The 12628-nt window shown below is 41.2% G+C and overlaps 1 protein-coding gene across 1 annotated transcript in view; it reads right to left on the bottom strand.

Moving 5' to 3' along the window:
• The window catches only part of PLCB4 (phospholipase C beta 4), a 318918-nt gene that overhangs the window by 85385 nt on the left and 220905 nt on the right, over positions 1-12628 (bottom strand). The window contains exons 13-17 of the mRNA XM_029911893.1: positions 8190-8298; positions 4917-5127; positions 4178-4271; positions 3420-3499; positions 2837-2921 (exon numbers count right to left, since the gene is read on the bottom strand). Of these exons, the coding sequence (XP_029767753.1) occupies positions 2837-2921; positions 3420-3499; positions 4178-4271; positions 4917-5127; positions 8190-8298 (579 nt within the window). The remainder of the gene's footprint in view (positions 1-2836; positions 2922-3419; positions 3500-4177; positions 4272-4916; positions 5128-8189; positions 8299-12628) is intronic.

Below are 12628 nucleotides of genomic sequence, written 5' to 3'. Positions count from 1 at the left end.
TAGGTTCTTTTCCAAAGGTGGAACAGTAGTGCCGAGTTGTCTTCCCATCAGCAGGTCTATATCCAGCTGCTGTTATTGGTGTGGATCTGTAACTCAGAAGAGCAAGGAATCAATCTTTCTGCTGTAGGATTTTCTTAGCAGTCTGTAACAGCTCTCTCAGCCTCTCCATTTGCTTGTGGGTAATGTGGGCTGCTAGTAATATGATCAAAATCATATTTCATTCAGAGTGACTTAAATTCTGCTGCAGTGAACTGTGGTCCGTTGCCCATCACCAGTTGTTCTGGGATCACCGAAGTGAGCAAAAGTGCACTTCAGTTTCTCAATAACACTGGGACATGTTATGTCTTTCAAGTACATTATTTCTATAAATCTGGGAAAATAGACCACGATAACCAGGTAGTGATGTTCTCTGAATCTGCATAAATCTGCAATTAGTCTCTTCCAAGGTCTCTCTGGTGTGGGTGTTTGTACACTGTATGGTTCAGCATTGTTTCTTAAGTTGATTTGTACTGGATAACCTCTCAGAAGTCCAATATCACCAAATCCTCTATCAAGTTATTCCACCTCTCTCACCGGACCCATCATGGCTGCCATGCTACAGCTGAGAAGTTGTTAGTCTTTGATCCTTTGATCACATCCACTCAGAATGCAAAGCTTTTATCTTTGTAAGTTGTTTCTGTGGTGAGCTGATCCATGCCATTCAGTATACTTCCAAGGCTAGTCAAAGCTGTGTCAAGCTGTGACTTCAGCTCTGAGAGGGATTGAATGTGATTGTAAGTCCCTTCTAAGATGACTGTGACATCAGCTCCTGAGTCAATTTAAAAGTCAATAGTCTTGCCGTGAATATTTAATTTCACTCTCCAGGTTAGGTTCTATGTCTAGAGCCCTACGTGCATACAAAAATTTGGATCCACATCCGATCCGAATCTGTGATAATTAACTTCTATCCGACCCGCAATCCACACTCCACCGTTTACATGCATCTGCATTCGCACCCATGTCACTGTTAGAGCCCTGCACGGATACAAAAATTTGGAGCTGCATACGATCCACAATCAGCAAAGATGGTAAACAATACAACCACGTCCGTGGAGGCGGATATCCGCAGATTTGCAAGGCTCTATCTATGTCATCACAAGTAATAGATATCAGAAACAATGGCTCTTGGTTGTCCGTGATATGAGTCAACTCCCTGACTGCTTTGGTGCAGCAAACAGCTGCAAAAAGTCCATATTTCATACATATATTACACCACGTGCCTCTGGCTGGACATGCATAATCTCTTGAGATATGATTTTTTCCACATTTTGTGCATGTAGGCTGGAACTGTCACTTGACTTGGGAGTTCTCTCTCCTTGCCTCAGGGATTTTATGATAATTTTTAACACAGTTTCTAAGCTAGCTTCAGTTTTTTAAGTTTGTCAAGTTTCTCTAGGTTTCACTGTTTCACTAGTTCAGACTGTTTTGCTATTTAAATAACTGAGGTTAGGGTTAAATCTCTCTTCAATTTCAGCTGTTATGAAAAGTTTTTCCATCTGTTAACCCAGTGGTCCCCAACCTTTTTTGTCTGGCGGGCGCCAGACGACGAGCCACTGCGGACCGTGGCCGGTGGACGAGCATCCACCGAAATGCTGCCGAGAAACGGCAACGTCAATAGGCGTCGCCGCCAAAATGCCACCGACAAGCAGCATCATCCAGAGGCGTCGCCGGCGGCATTTTGGCAGATGCTTGTCCGCCGGTCAGTACGCGGGCACACATAGATGCCCCAGCGGGCACCATGGCGCCCGAGGGGAACCCCATTGGGGACCACTGTGTTAACCCAATAAGCCAGCCTGGGTCTGATATTTTTATGTTTTGCATTTCTAAAATCAGAGTTTTCAGCCAATGTATGCAGAATTCTTATAAAACATTCAACATTTTCCCCTGGTTCTTGAATTCTCTCATGAAAACATTCTCTTTCATAAACCACATTTCTCTGAGGTATAAAGTATGCATCAAACATAGCCAGAACCCTTTCATAGTCATCTTTGTGACAGTCTGCAGTAAAATCAAAGGATTTAAAGATATGCTTTGCTTGCTTTCCCACAACATAAATTAAAGAAGATATTTGTATATCTCCAGTTTCTTCCCGAAGTTTGTTTGCAGTTCGAAATCTTGCAAAATACTGTCTGTCCATTGTGAAGATTTGTCAAAGCTGAAGTTCTCTGGGGCATTGAAAAGTGGCATGTTGATGAGATCCTGCAAACTTTGTGTCTGTTCTTTGTGTCTGCATTTGTTGCTTTGTTCCTTCTGTTTCTGTTCTTAGTGTACTCCTGACACCGTGTTCTTCTGTACCAGCTGTGGACTGGCCACAGTGCTTGCTTATACACACAAGATGTGTTCATCATTAGATCCTGTAATGCTCTGCCGGGTATGGCTAAGATTCGTTTAAATAAGGCTTTTGCACATAGTGCCACTTAGCATTAATACAGTTTAGCATTAAGTAGAGCATCAATGACTGGAAACTACAAAGAGACAAGGTGGTGAGGTCACAAGCAAAAGAACTACATTTCGTCTATTGTATAGGGCAGGCAACCCTGCTTGATTCAGCATGGGGACATGGCTCCCCAACCCTTGCCAGAGGTCCTTCCCCAATCCATGTTCAGAAGAAATTAAATGAACCAGCTAAGGACAAGTTGGGCACCCAAAACCTGAGAAGCCCAAAATCAATAGTGATGTTTGAAAACTTAGGCCCAGGTACACAAGTTTCTCCACTATTGGTGATGTGACCCCAAGTTACTATCTCTCTCTAATAATGTTAACCCAAGATATAAACACAATTTTTAAAGATACATACTGGATGTGTTTCTAGAGGTTGCTTCAAAAGGAGATCGCCAAAATAATCTTCACAGTATTTTGACATCTTGTACTGTTGGTATTTGCTGAAAAAAGTGACATTCGTTAATTTCTTAAGACTCTCTCTCTCAAACCCTTCCCCCCCCAAAACCCCAAGCCATCATTCAGCAACAAAAAAAGTTAATATAGAAGTAATACAAGTATTTCATGTAATTTGCTGCCCACTTACAATAAAATTACAAGACTTACAGTACTTTTAACTGTTTATAAAAACCTAACTAATATAACTGAAATGCATGAATTTATTTAGACCAAAGTAATGTGCTGATTAAATATTATTCAGTTAATGTGACCTTCAAATCTAACTCACTGCTGAATCACAGCATTATTAAACCAACGTAAAGCTTGACCTTTGCGTTCAAGCAAACATCTCTGAATCTCTTCAAAGCGACATCTAATCTAATTTATCCGCATAACCCTGTTACAAAGTTTTCCAAGTAAAGTTGAACTATTATGAGCCTTATCATAGGTACAATTGCTCTTTCATTGCACTATTAAAAATGGAAGATGAATATACTTTATACCTGCAGTGATTTTCAAATGAAAGAATAACAGGATACTCAGACGTAACAAATGCAGTTTCCTTAATGGCTTGAATGACATCCTTTAAAATGCAAAGAAAGGGTTCATGTTAAAACACATCAAGTGGCAATCACGAGTAGAAATATTTTACAGACACAGAACATGATGGATTCTATAGTAAATGAAGCAAAGACAGACGGAACAAAGTGTGTCTATTTCATTTCTCCGTTTACTCCTACTCACTACCTTGCACTCCATGTTTAAAAAACTCCCTCTCCACCTGTGGAAGGAAGGTGGTAGCAACAGACACAAGCTCCGTGCTGCTCTGAGACATAGGGATCTGACAGCTGATCTGGCCGAGAGGAGGATTTTGGCTGAAGGGACAACTCCTGTGTTTCGCCTGTCCCTTCCACAGGTAAGGGGGACTTTTGCAGCAGAGCCCATAAGAGTGGCAGGATTTGGAGAGACTATGCAGAGGGCCTGAGTGGGCTCCCTGCATGCTTTCATGCAGAGGGGGGTGGGAACAGGTAGTGAGGCAGAGGCAAGCTTTTAAGAGTTCGGGACATAGGAACCACCCCATTTGAAGCATTCATTCCATTAGGATGTAGTACCAGCCATGCAGTGTTGTGGGGTGGGATTCCTGCTCTCTGCAGAGTTCCCTACTTACTAGCTAAATTTCCCAGTCTGGGTGTTGAAGAGAGGATTTGGGCTTAAAGTTTGACTTATAAATTTGAAGTTACCAATGATATATATATTCTACCTTGAAAAGAATATCTGTACACATTGCTTTCCCATGCGTTATTATTGGTTCTTGGTCTTCACCTTTTCCATCCCAACAATCCAGTTCAACACATCTAAAAACCCAATAACAACGATGTCAATTTCCACAATATTTCAATAAATATATAAGCCATTTGACAAAAACTCCAAGCAATCTGTCTTGTTCAAGAGCAGAGGCTACAGTAAATAACAATGCAATTTTAGAAGCAATACAATTCCTCTCACGCTGTATGTAATACACAAACTCTTATCATTTCAATTTGATTTTATAACTATGGACATATTACATTAAACTCTGTGTGTGGGAGTGTAAAATGTCTGAGTGAAAGTGGTTTTTTTTATCAGCACTCCATTATTTACTCTCTTGTTAGCTAATTTGGATATACCATATCTATGCACTGCAAGTAGTTAAACTGGAAGTCAAACTGATATCTGTGTAAATGCAGATTGGCTTAATTGCACAGCACAAATCCCTCTGAACTGCAGAAGTGTGCAGCCTACCAACACACCCCTTCCCCCCACAATACTAGAACTTCCTAAAGGCTACTCTTTTCATATGTTTTTGTACAATAAAGAATTTTACTTATGATATTTTTCATATTTATCATACTTGTTATATTTACATGGTATCCTATAGAATTGCCGAGGTAAATAAAATGAAGTATTTGATTTCCCTAAAACAATATTAACTATGAAAGCCATTATCCTATATTTCCAACCTGCAACCAGCCAAAAGCACTTGTCTGTACATCTCTACAGAAGACTTCCCGCCAAACTGCCTGCCTGTTAGATAGGTATTGTGGGAGGAGCTGATGAAGTAGTGAGCCAAAGAATGGTCCATTTCCTGGTATAATTCCAAACGGTCAAGGAAGACTGGGGCATTTTCATCTGACATCAAATATCTGCAGAATCCATCACTTGATATGAGACCTGGAAGGAAAAAAATAGCTTTATGTTTTTTCTGTATTTATGCAGAGAATACAATTGTTAGTGTTTAAAGGAACACAGACATTGTTACCCAGAAGAGGTGCTGGTATTTTACAGCAGCAGATGAAAGAAAATTAACAACAGTAATTTAAGTACAAGGCTCTCCCAGTCTTTCAAAGGCTGGAATCCAAAGATTCTATTAGCATGACCTGCAAAGTTAATTTATTTTGGATGTATTTCCAAAACATGGAAGGTTCAAGACTTTTGCTAACCATCCCACTGTTCGAAGTATATACAGTAGATTATCTTCCTGACAATGAAAATGAAAACATTTTCTGTGTAAACAAAGACATGTTAGAAAATGGAACCTTGTGTGTACAGTAACTTTGGCCACAATGTTCATAGTATGTGTTCTTTCACCTCTTTTTGTTTTGTGCTTCAGAAATTGTAAAAGACGAGGGGCCAGATTCTGGTTTAAGCCAGATCAGATTCTGCCTGTGATCTATTTTAAAAATGGCCTAATAAAAAAAAAAAAAAAAAAAGGGGGGGGGGCAGAGGAGGTAGGCAGTTAACCATCTAAATGTTACATTACACAATTTGAATGCAATTTGAACTTGAAGTTCATGTTTCCTAATGTCAGACATGGAAGCTCTGTTATTGGCAAGGGACAGCACACAGCAGCTCTAATTTTATTCTGTTTCACATGACCTTTTTGTTTCAACAGAGAATCCCTAACCCCCCAGCTTTCACTTGCTCATAACTTTCTGAAAAATTCTCACTTGGGGCTTTGAACTTCCTATTCTTGGTCACAGCCAAATCCCGTCAGCTGGTTTTGAGTTAGGGGAAAATGAAAAAAAAAATGAAAAATCACACATTCTCATCTTAAGAAATTTAACTACCCGCCCCTCCGAACTTAAAAACAGCAGAACAAAGTAGCTCCAAGCGTGACATGTAATTAGCCTGGAGGAAAAAGTATAAGAGAGTGAAAAAAAAAATCACTACTGTGTATAGTTGGTGGATATCTGCTAAGATTTTAATAAAATAATGAAGCCCTGCCCCACTGATAACATAATTAAGAGACTGAGTTGCAGAGTCTCCCCCAGAAGGAGAAAGTGTGTATAACTGCTCTCCCACAGATCTCCAGAGCTTACTGAGCCATTCATGTACTGTACAGCACATGAGGAAGGGCTGAGTTCTAGTTACCGACCCTTACTAGTTACTGATCCTAACCGTACAGCAGGGGTAGTCAATAGGCGGACCATGGGCCAAATCTGAACCACTAGCTGCTTTTGAATGGACCCCCAAATCTTTTTATTTACTTATCATTGTTGTTGTTATTATTTTAATTTTTTTTTTTTTTTTGGAGTCTGGACCTTGACTGCACCTTGACCAAGAAATTTGGACCTTGACAAAAAATAATTCACTACCCCTGCTGTACAGTGACCAAGGCAGGACTGGTTTCTTACAGCTATTGTTCAGTGAATGAGGTCTTGCCTCCCACACAGTGCTATTCAGTGCACACATGTGCCTAAGTGCTTTATGGAATAGGGGTCTTGTAAAGGACTGCAGAGAACAGACACCAGACAGATAAGCCATTGCCTCCATTGGATGTTGGGTGGCTACTCATGCATTCCCAGAATACAAGACATTATGGTACTTCCAGGATTGGTGTGGGCCTGCCCCTGCCAGCATGACCTCACATGGATGGTGCATGCAAGGTCACACTGGTGGGGGCAGAATGATGTGCTTTTCAAAATGTCATCCCAGTCTGATACTGGACAGAACCTAGTCTGGTTTTGTTTCCACACTGGACTAGGGACCAATCACCCAACGAGAGGACAGTATGGTTTAAAGCCAGATGAATGACCTGCCTATATTCGGGATCCACAACTTCTGGGGCCAATTCCTCCCCTTCTCCCACTAATTCTATTGGGGTGAAACCCGCATGAATTAACTCCACCAAGGAAAGATCATCATCAAAAAAAACCCATCGATTTTTCTGCAGGAGACATTCCACATTTACATACATTGCAGCAGAAATAATAAAGAAAGAAAGAATTAAAACAATAGGCTCCAGTCGCTACCATGACTCAATGATTGGTTGAAAGAATATGAAAGCAGTGTAGAAGCTTATGCCGACATCAGCTTCTAGAGACAGGTATTTTGCAGACAAGAAACTATCTTCATAAACTACTGGTTTGCTTTAACTCCTGCCCACCCAAAACATGGGTGCATCTCTTTCTGAACAAGGGCAAACAATGTTCATGATACCTTGTACATTATGGGAAAACACTTGAAATATGCTGGCATCTAGACAGTAGATCCATGACTGCATTAAACATGTGACCAATATGATTAGATTAAAAAGAAAAGGAGGTAAGTAGTAAGGGGAGTTTCTGGGACATACGGAGAGGAAAACAAAAGCTACAGAGTTGGAGCTTTCAAAATTCCAATCCATGACTGCAAGAAGAGAGAACAATGGATCCTGGGGTGTCCGATAGATCATTTTTAAAAGAGAAATACCATGCTATTGAGAGGAGATATCTCCCATCTGATAGCCAGTGTATTGGCTGAAAGCCTTCCCCTTTTTTACTGGAGTGCCCTGAGAAGTTATGGAGAGACCACCACCTCACAGGTACAATTTTAGCAAAAAAAGCATAAGCAATCTGTTAACAGATAGTGTGATGCAAGGATAGCAGAGTAAATTAGGAGCAACATTTACAGGATGAAATCCTTACCCCTCATTCAGCTGCTTTACCCCTGGTAAAAGGACCAGAGTGGCGTCAAGGCCTGTTTCCTGTGCTGCAGGAACCAAGGAAGACAGCCACTGGCTCCTCACAATCCCTTGTGTAGGGAGCATGCCTAGGGCAGGAGGAGTACATCAGGGGTGGAGGTGCAGCTGGCGGTACTGGCTTAGAGTAGACCGAGTAGGATTCTGCAACTTAGACAAGCCCCAGTCTCATTGGGACGAGGCTCCTAAGTCACTTAGGTGCTTTTTAAAATTTAAAGTGTCTAAAGAAATGTGGTATTAATTTTTGATACACAGATAGTCCCACTTTGTTTACCTTTATTCTTCAAATCTTCATCTGGCTCATATGTCTCAATTATCTGCATTGCTCTTTTTGAATCATAGAATGGGAATAAAATTTCATTCAGACGAGGATCTCGTTGATGCTAAGGTTAGAAAATAACATAATTTAGCAGGACCACTTACTGCAAGGCTATATTCCAAGAACTTTTCATTACTGCAGACGAGAAAGAACAAGCTGGACCATTTTTTTTAAACTAGAATTTACAGAATATCCCAATTGTAACTTCAGCATTATATAAATTTAAATCTAGTTATCTATGAAAACAACAGGCAGTTTGTTCAGGAAAATACTCCAGTGCAATCATTTAACATGTATTATTGCTATTTACTCATGACAATAAAATAACGCATGTGGCGTATGTGCCAATAAAATGTTGACAATTAACAGCAGATCCTTTAATAACTTGGTAAATCCTCTTCCTTCTTCAGCAATCTTTTATGTAGGTCATGCAAACTGACGGGCCTGACTGACGGTAACATAATTATCCCTTCATAAAACTGGCGTCTTCATCAATATGGATGACTAAAATAAACATTAAAAAAATAAAAAGTTGCTACAAATAGTCTATGCAAAACCTGCATTTAGAAATCTGTTAACTAGTGTCAATTATTTCTGTGAATCGTATAAATACTGGGGCATTCAACTTTCTGAAAAATCAACTTAGGATCATAGAGGACATATGTAAATCATTAAAAAACATCCTCACAGTATCATCCCAAAATGTATAGCAATTAATGATGCAGGGATTTCATACTATCATACACAACTATTGTTTGGACTATACTTAGGCATTCTAGGTATCAGTGACTTCCAATAAATCTCTAAAGGCCGGATTCATGACACATTCACTTTGGAGTGTGCAATGCGATTTTCACTTTTATTCACACTGGATTAGAGCTGCACACAGTGTGCCTGATTCTCCATTAAAAACATAATTCAACGGAATCGTGGCATGTAAGCAGATGCAAAAGCAACACAAATAAACAAAGATGACCATGGAAACACTCTTTTACCCAGGTAGGTGCAGTTTTGAAGCTGTAATTTACATTCATAAATGTAACACAGGCCACCCCCATATTGTTGACCAATAATTTAGGAATGGACAGTGTGGAATGTCTATGACCTAAGGCACTATAAGCATTTGCTGTAATTCCTTACATACAAATATTTTGGTATTCTGTTCAATATCAAGCCATGTCCAATCAAAAATAAGCAACCTGATCTCTTCTTTACAACCAACCGATTGGCATGTGTGGTTGGGTAATTCTAAGAAATTACAACTAATGCCAATTTAATCATGCAGTTAATGAAGCATCCTTGTATTAATGCTATTGACAGTCGACAGCATCTGAAGTATAGCAGTTAAATTCACTATACATTGGCTATCTGGATATCTAAGTAAATCTCAGATGAATATGAAATGTAAGCAGCTGAATGCAGGACACACCTTGCTAAGCATCTCTCAGGAGCACAACACTAGCATGCAACTGTACGGCCGACCACATGTAATCACACGTGACAAGCTTTGCACCATTAGTGAAAATGCATCATTTGAAACAACTGAAAGAAAGAGGAGGGGAGGCTCTTATTAAAGAAGAGTGCTCTTCCCCGCTTCACTCTTCCACGGATAATCGTAAATAGAACAGAGGTGACACAGGGGAAGAAAACAGATGGGAGAAGGCAAACAACGCTTCTTAGCAATCACAGCCAAAAAATTATTGCAGGGAACTAACAGTAATATTTGTATTGTTGTCATCATGATCACTGCTCATTATCTTTTTTTGTTTCCATTTGGAAAGTTTAGTTAATTCTGGTAATACTTGACAATTTGTGTGATGTTATTAAAAAAAAGGAATGTCAAGCAGGATCCCCTGCATAAATGTTTTATGCTAGTGAGTTTGTTGGCACAGGGAATTTATAATGCAAAACAACATAGCTGACTAATATGAAAAGCATAAAGCTCCCAGGACTAATCACATATGTCCAGCAAAGCTGCTGTTGCTTGTTCTAGTTACCATATTAGACAGGATCTACTAGACGTTCCTTAACAAAAGGAGGGTAAATCATTTGGGGGGGGGGGAGGAGGCTAGAGGGTGCCTGTTTACTTTGGAAAGAGAAAGAGGGAAGAAACAGATGCTCTCCAAATATGGCCACCCAGCCATTTACCTCCTAGCCAGATAAATACTTGCTGATATGTGAAACAACTCATGACTTGCTAGAAGCCAGTTTCATTATTGGGATTTATGAGGTCCAGCAGAAATAATGGCCTTTTTCCACCAAAAACAGAAAGGGGAAAACTTACTAAACAAGAAGGATCCAATCTCCCATTTCATCTTATCTCTTTGCTCAGCAGAAAGCAGGAGTCCAGGCCAGCCTGTACTGAATTACTACTTTTGATAATTACACACGTAGGCCAAAGCTAAAATCTGTGGCTGCGAATAAATGGCGGGAGGAAATCTCAGTAGCTTTAGGTCTATTTCATTTTTCTATTATTTTTCCTTTTCTTTAGATTTAACTTAAAAAAAAAGAACACACGCACAGAAGTGCCTGACAATAATTAGACTTATAGAAACAACCCACCAGCATTAATAATGATACATAATTAAATTAACTGTCAGCCTGCAGCATTAAACAGTCAAAATGGAGCTAACAATTTACCTAAGCCAATAGACAATAAAAAAAAAAAAATGGAAAAACTCCAGAAAAGCCTCACTCCCAAATCAGACCTACCCAGGGACATACCCTCATCCTTCCCTAAAAATCCTATCAAACAAATTGCATTTGCAACCTACAACATGCCTGGTAGGTCATCAAATTCAGGATATTTTGGAACAAAGTGGAAACAAGTTTAGAAGTCCCAGGGCCCTCATTAAGAACGCCCTGCCAGCAGCCACCGCTTTTTTCTAATGATAATAAACTTTTATTGTTTGCAGTACTGCTGTAGCCATGTTTGTCCCAGGACATGGGAGGGACAAGGTGGGTGAGGTAATATTTTTTATTGGACCAACTTCTGCTGGTGAAAGAGACCAACTTTTGAATTACACAGAGCTCTTCTTCAGTTTGGGGAAAGATACTAAGGGCTTGGCTACACTTGCGAGTTACAGCGCATTAAAGCAGCCCTGGGCGCCCTAGCTCACTACCCATCCACACCGGCAAGGCACATAGAGCTCTCTGACTCCAGGGCTAGAGCACTCCTGGTACTCCTCTTCGGCGAGAAGATTAACGTCTGGTGCACCTTGGCTGAAACGCCCGGGCGTCAGTGTGAACAAGGTGTTGCATTACTGCGCTCTGATCAGCCTCCAGAAATGTCCCATAAGCCCCTTAAGTCAAGTGGCCACTCTTGTCATTGTTTTGGAATCACTGCAGGAATGCGGATATGCCCCTTGAAAGCTCTGTTTCTGACAGCCGGCTGCTTATCTGCTCCAAGACAAAGCAACCATTACTGTGGAATGCTGTGTGTGAGAGAGAGAGGTGGGGGGGAGGGGAAGAGGGGATCTGCTGCTCTCTGTACTTACAAGACAGCACACTGACATGCTCTCAGCCCCCCCAAAACCCACTCTCCCCCCCCATACACACAACACACTCCCTGTCACACTCCACCCCACCCATCTGCATGCTGGGATAGCTTCCACAATGCACTGCTCTCTGTGACCATTGCAAGAGCTGCTAATGTGGCCACACCAGTGCACTTGCAGCTGCTAGTGTGGACAGACTGCAGCACTTTCCATACTGTGCTCTACAAAGGCTGATTTAACTCAAAGCGCTCTACGCCTGCAAGTGTAGCCGTGCCCTCAGTGTCACAATGAAGTACAAGGTGGAAGAGACTGTTAAGCGCAGGAGTTAACACGTTGCAAAGGACCATTCAAAATGAAGTGGGCCATTAACACCTCTGCAACCATAGAACAAAGGAGAGTTAGGGCACATCTACACACACAGTGCTGCACCCACAGAGTTGTTATTGGGCCATATGATGCACTGGATGACGGACACCACATGTTGTGATAGGCACGTGTATGACTCATGGATTTTAAAAGGTGTGTTGTGAGGGGTCTTGATCATTGTAGCCTGGAGAGATGTCTGCAGGTTTTGCAACTGTTGTTCTGGCAGGGTCTGGTGCCACTGAGGTGGTATGTCGTGGTTTGTGCAGAGCTTTGCGTCTGATGATGAGCTTGGTGAGGTTGAGAGGGCTGTTTGAAGGCCAGAAAGTGGGGTTCTAGAAAGCATAGATGCTGACTCCAGGGGTGCTCTGGGGTTCGAGCACCCGTGGAAAACAAAATAGTGACTGCTCAGCACCCACAAGACACAGCTGTTCAGCAGTGCTGTCAATCAGCGATTTGGTGGCTGGGGGAAGTGCTTGCAGGAGGGCGGAGAACAGCTAGTGACGGGCAGGCAGAAAGAGGCAGAGTGAGGGC

The sequence above is a fragment of the Terrapene carolina genome, unplaced genomic scaffold, assembly GCF_002925995.2.
Source record: "Terrapene carolina triunguis isolate 2854851 unplaced genomic scaffold, T_m_triunguis-2.0 Scaffold132, whole genome shotgun sequence".
Classification (NCBI taxonomy): Eukaryota; Metazoa; Chordata; order Testudines; family Emydidae; genus Terrapene; species Terrapene triunguis.
This window is presented reverse-complemented; position numbering and strand designations above follow the sequence as displayed.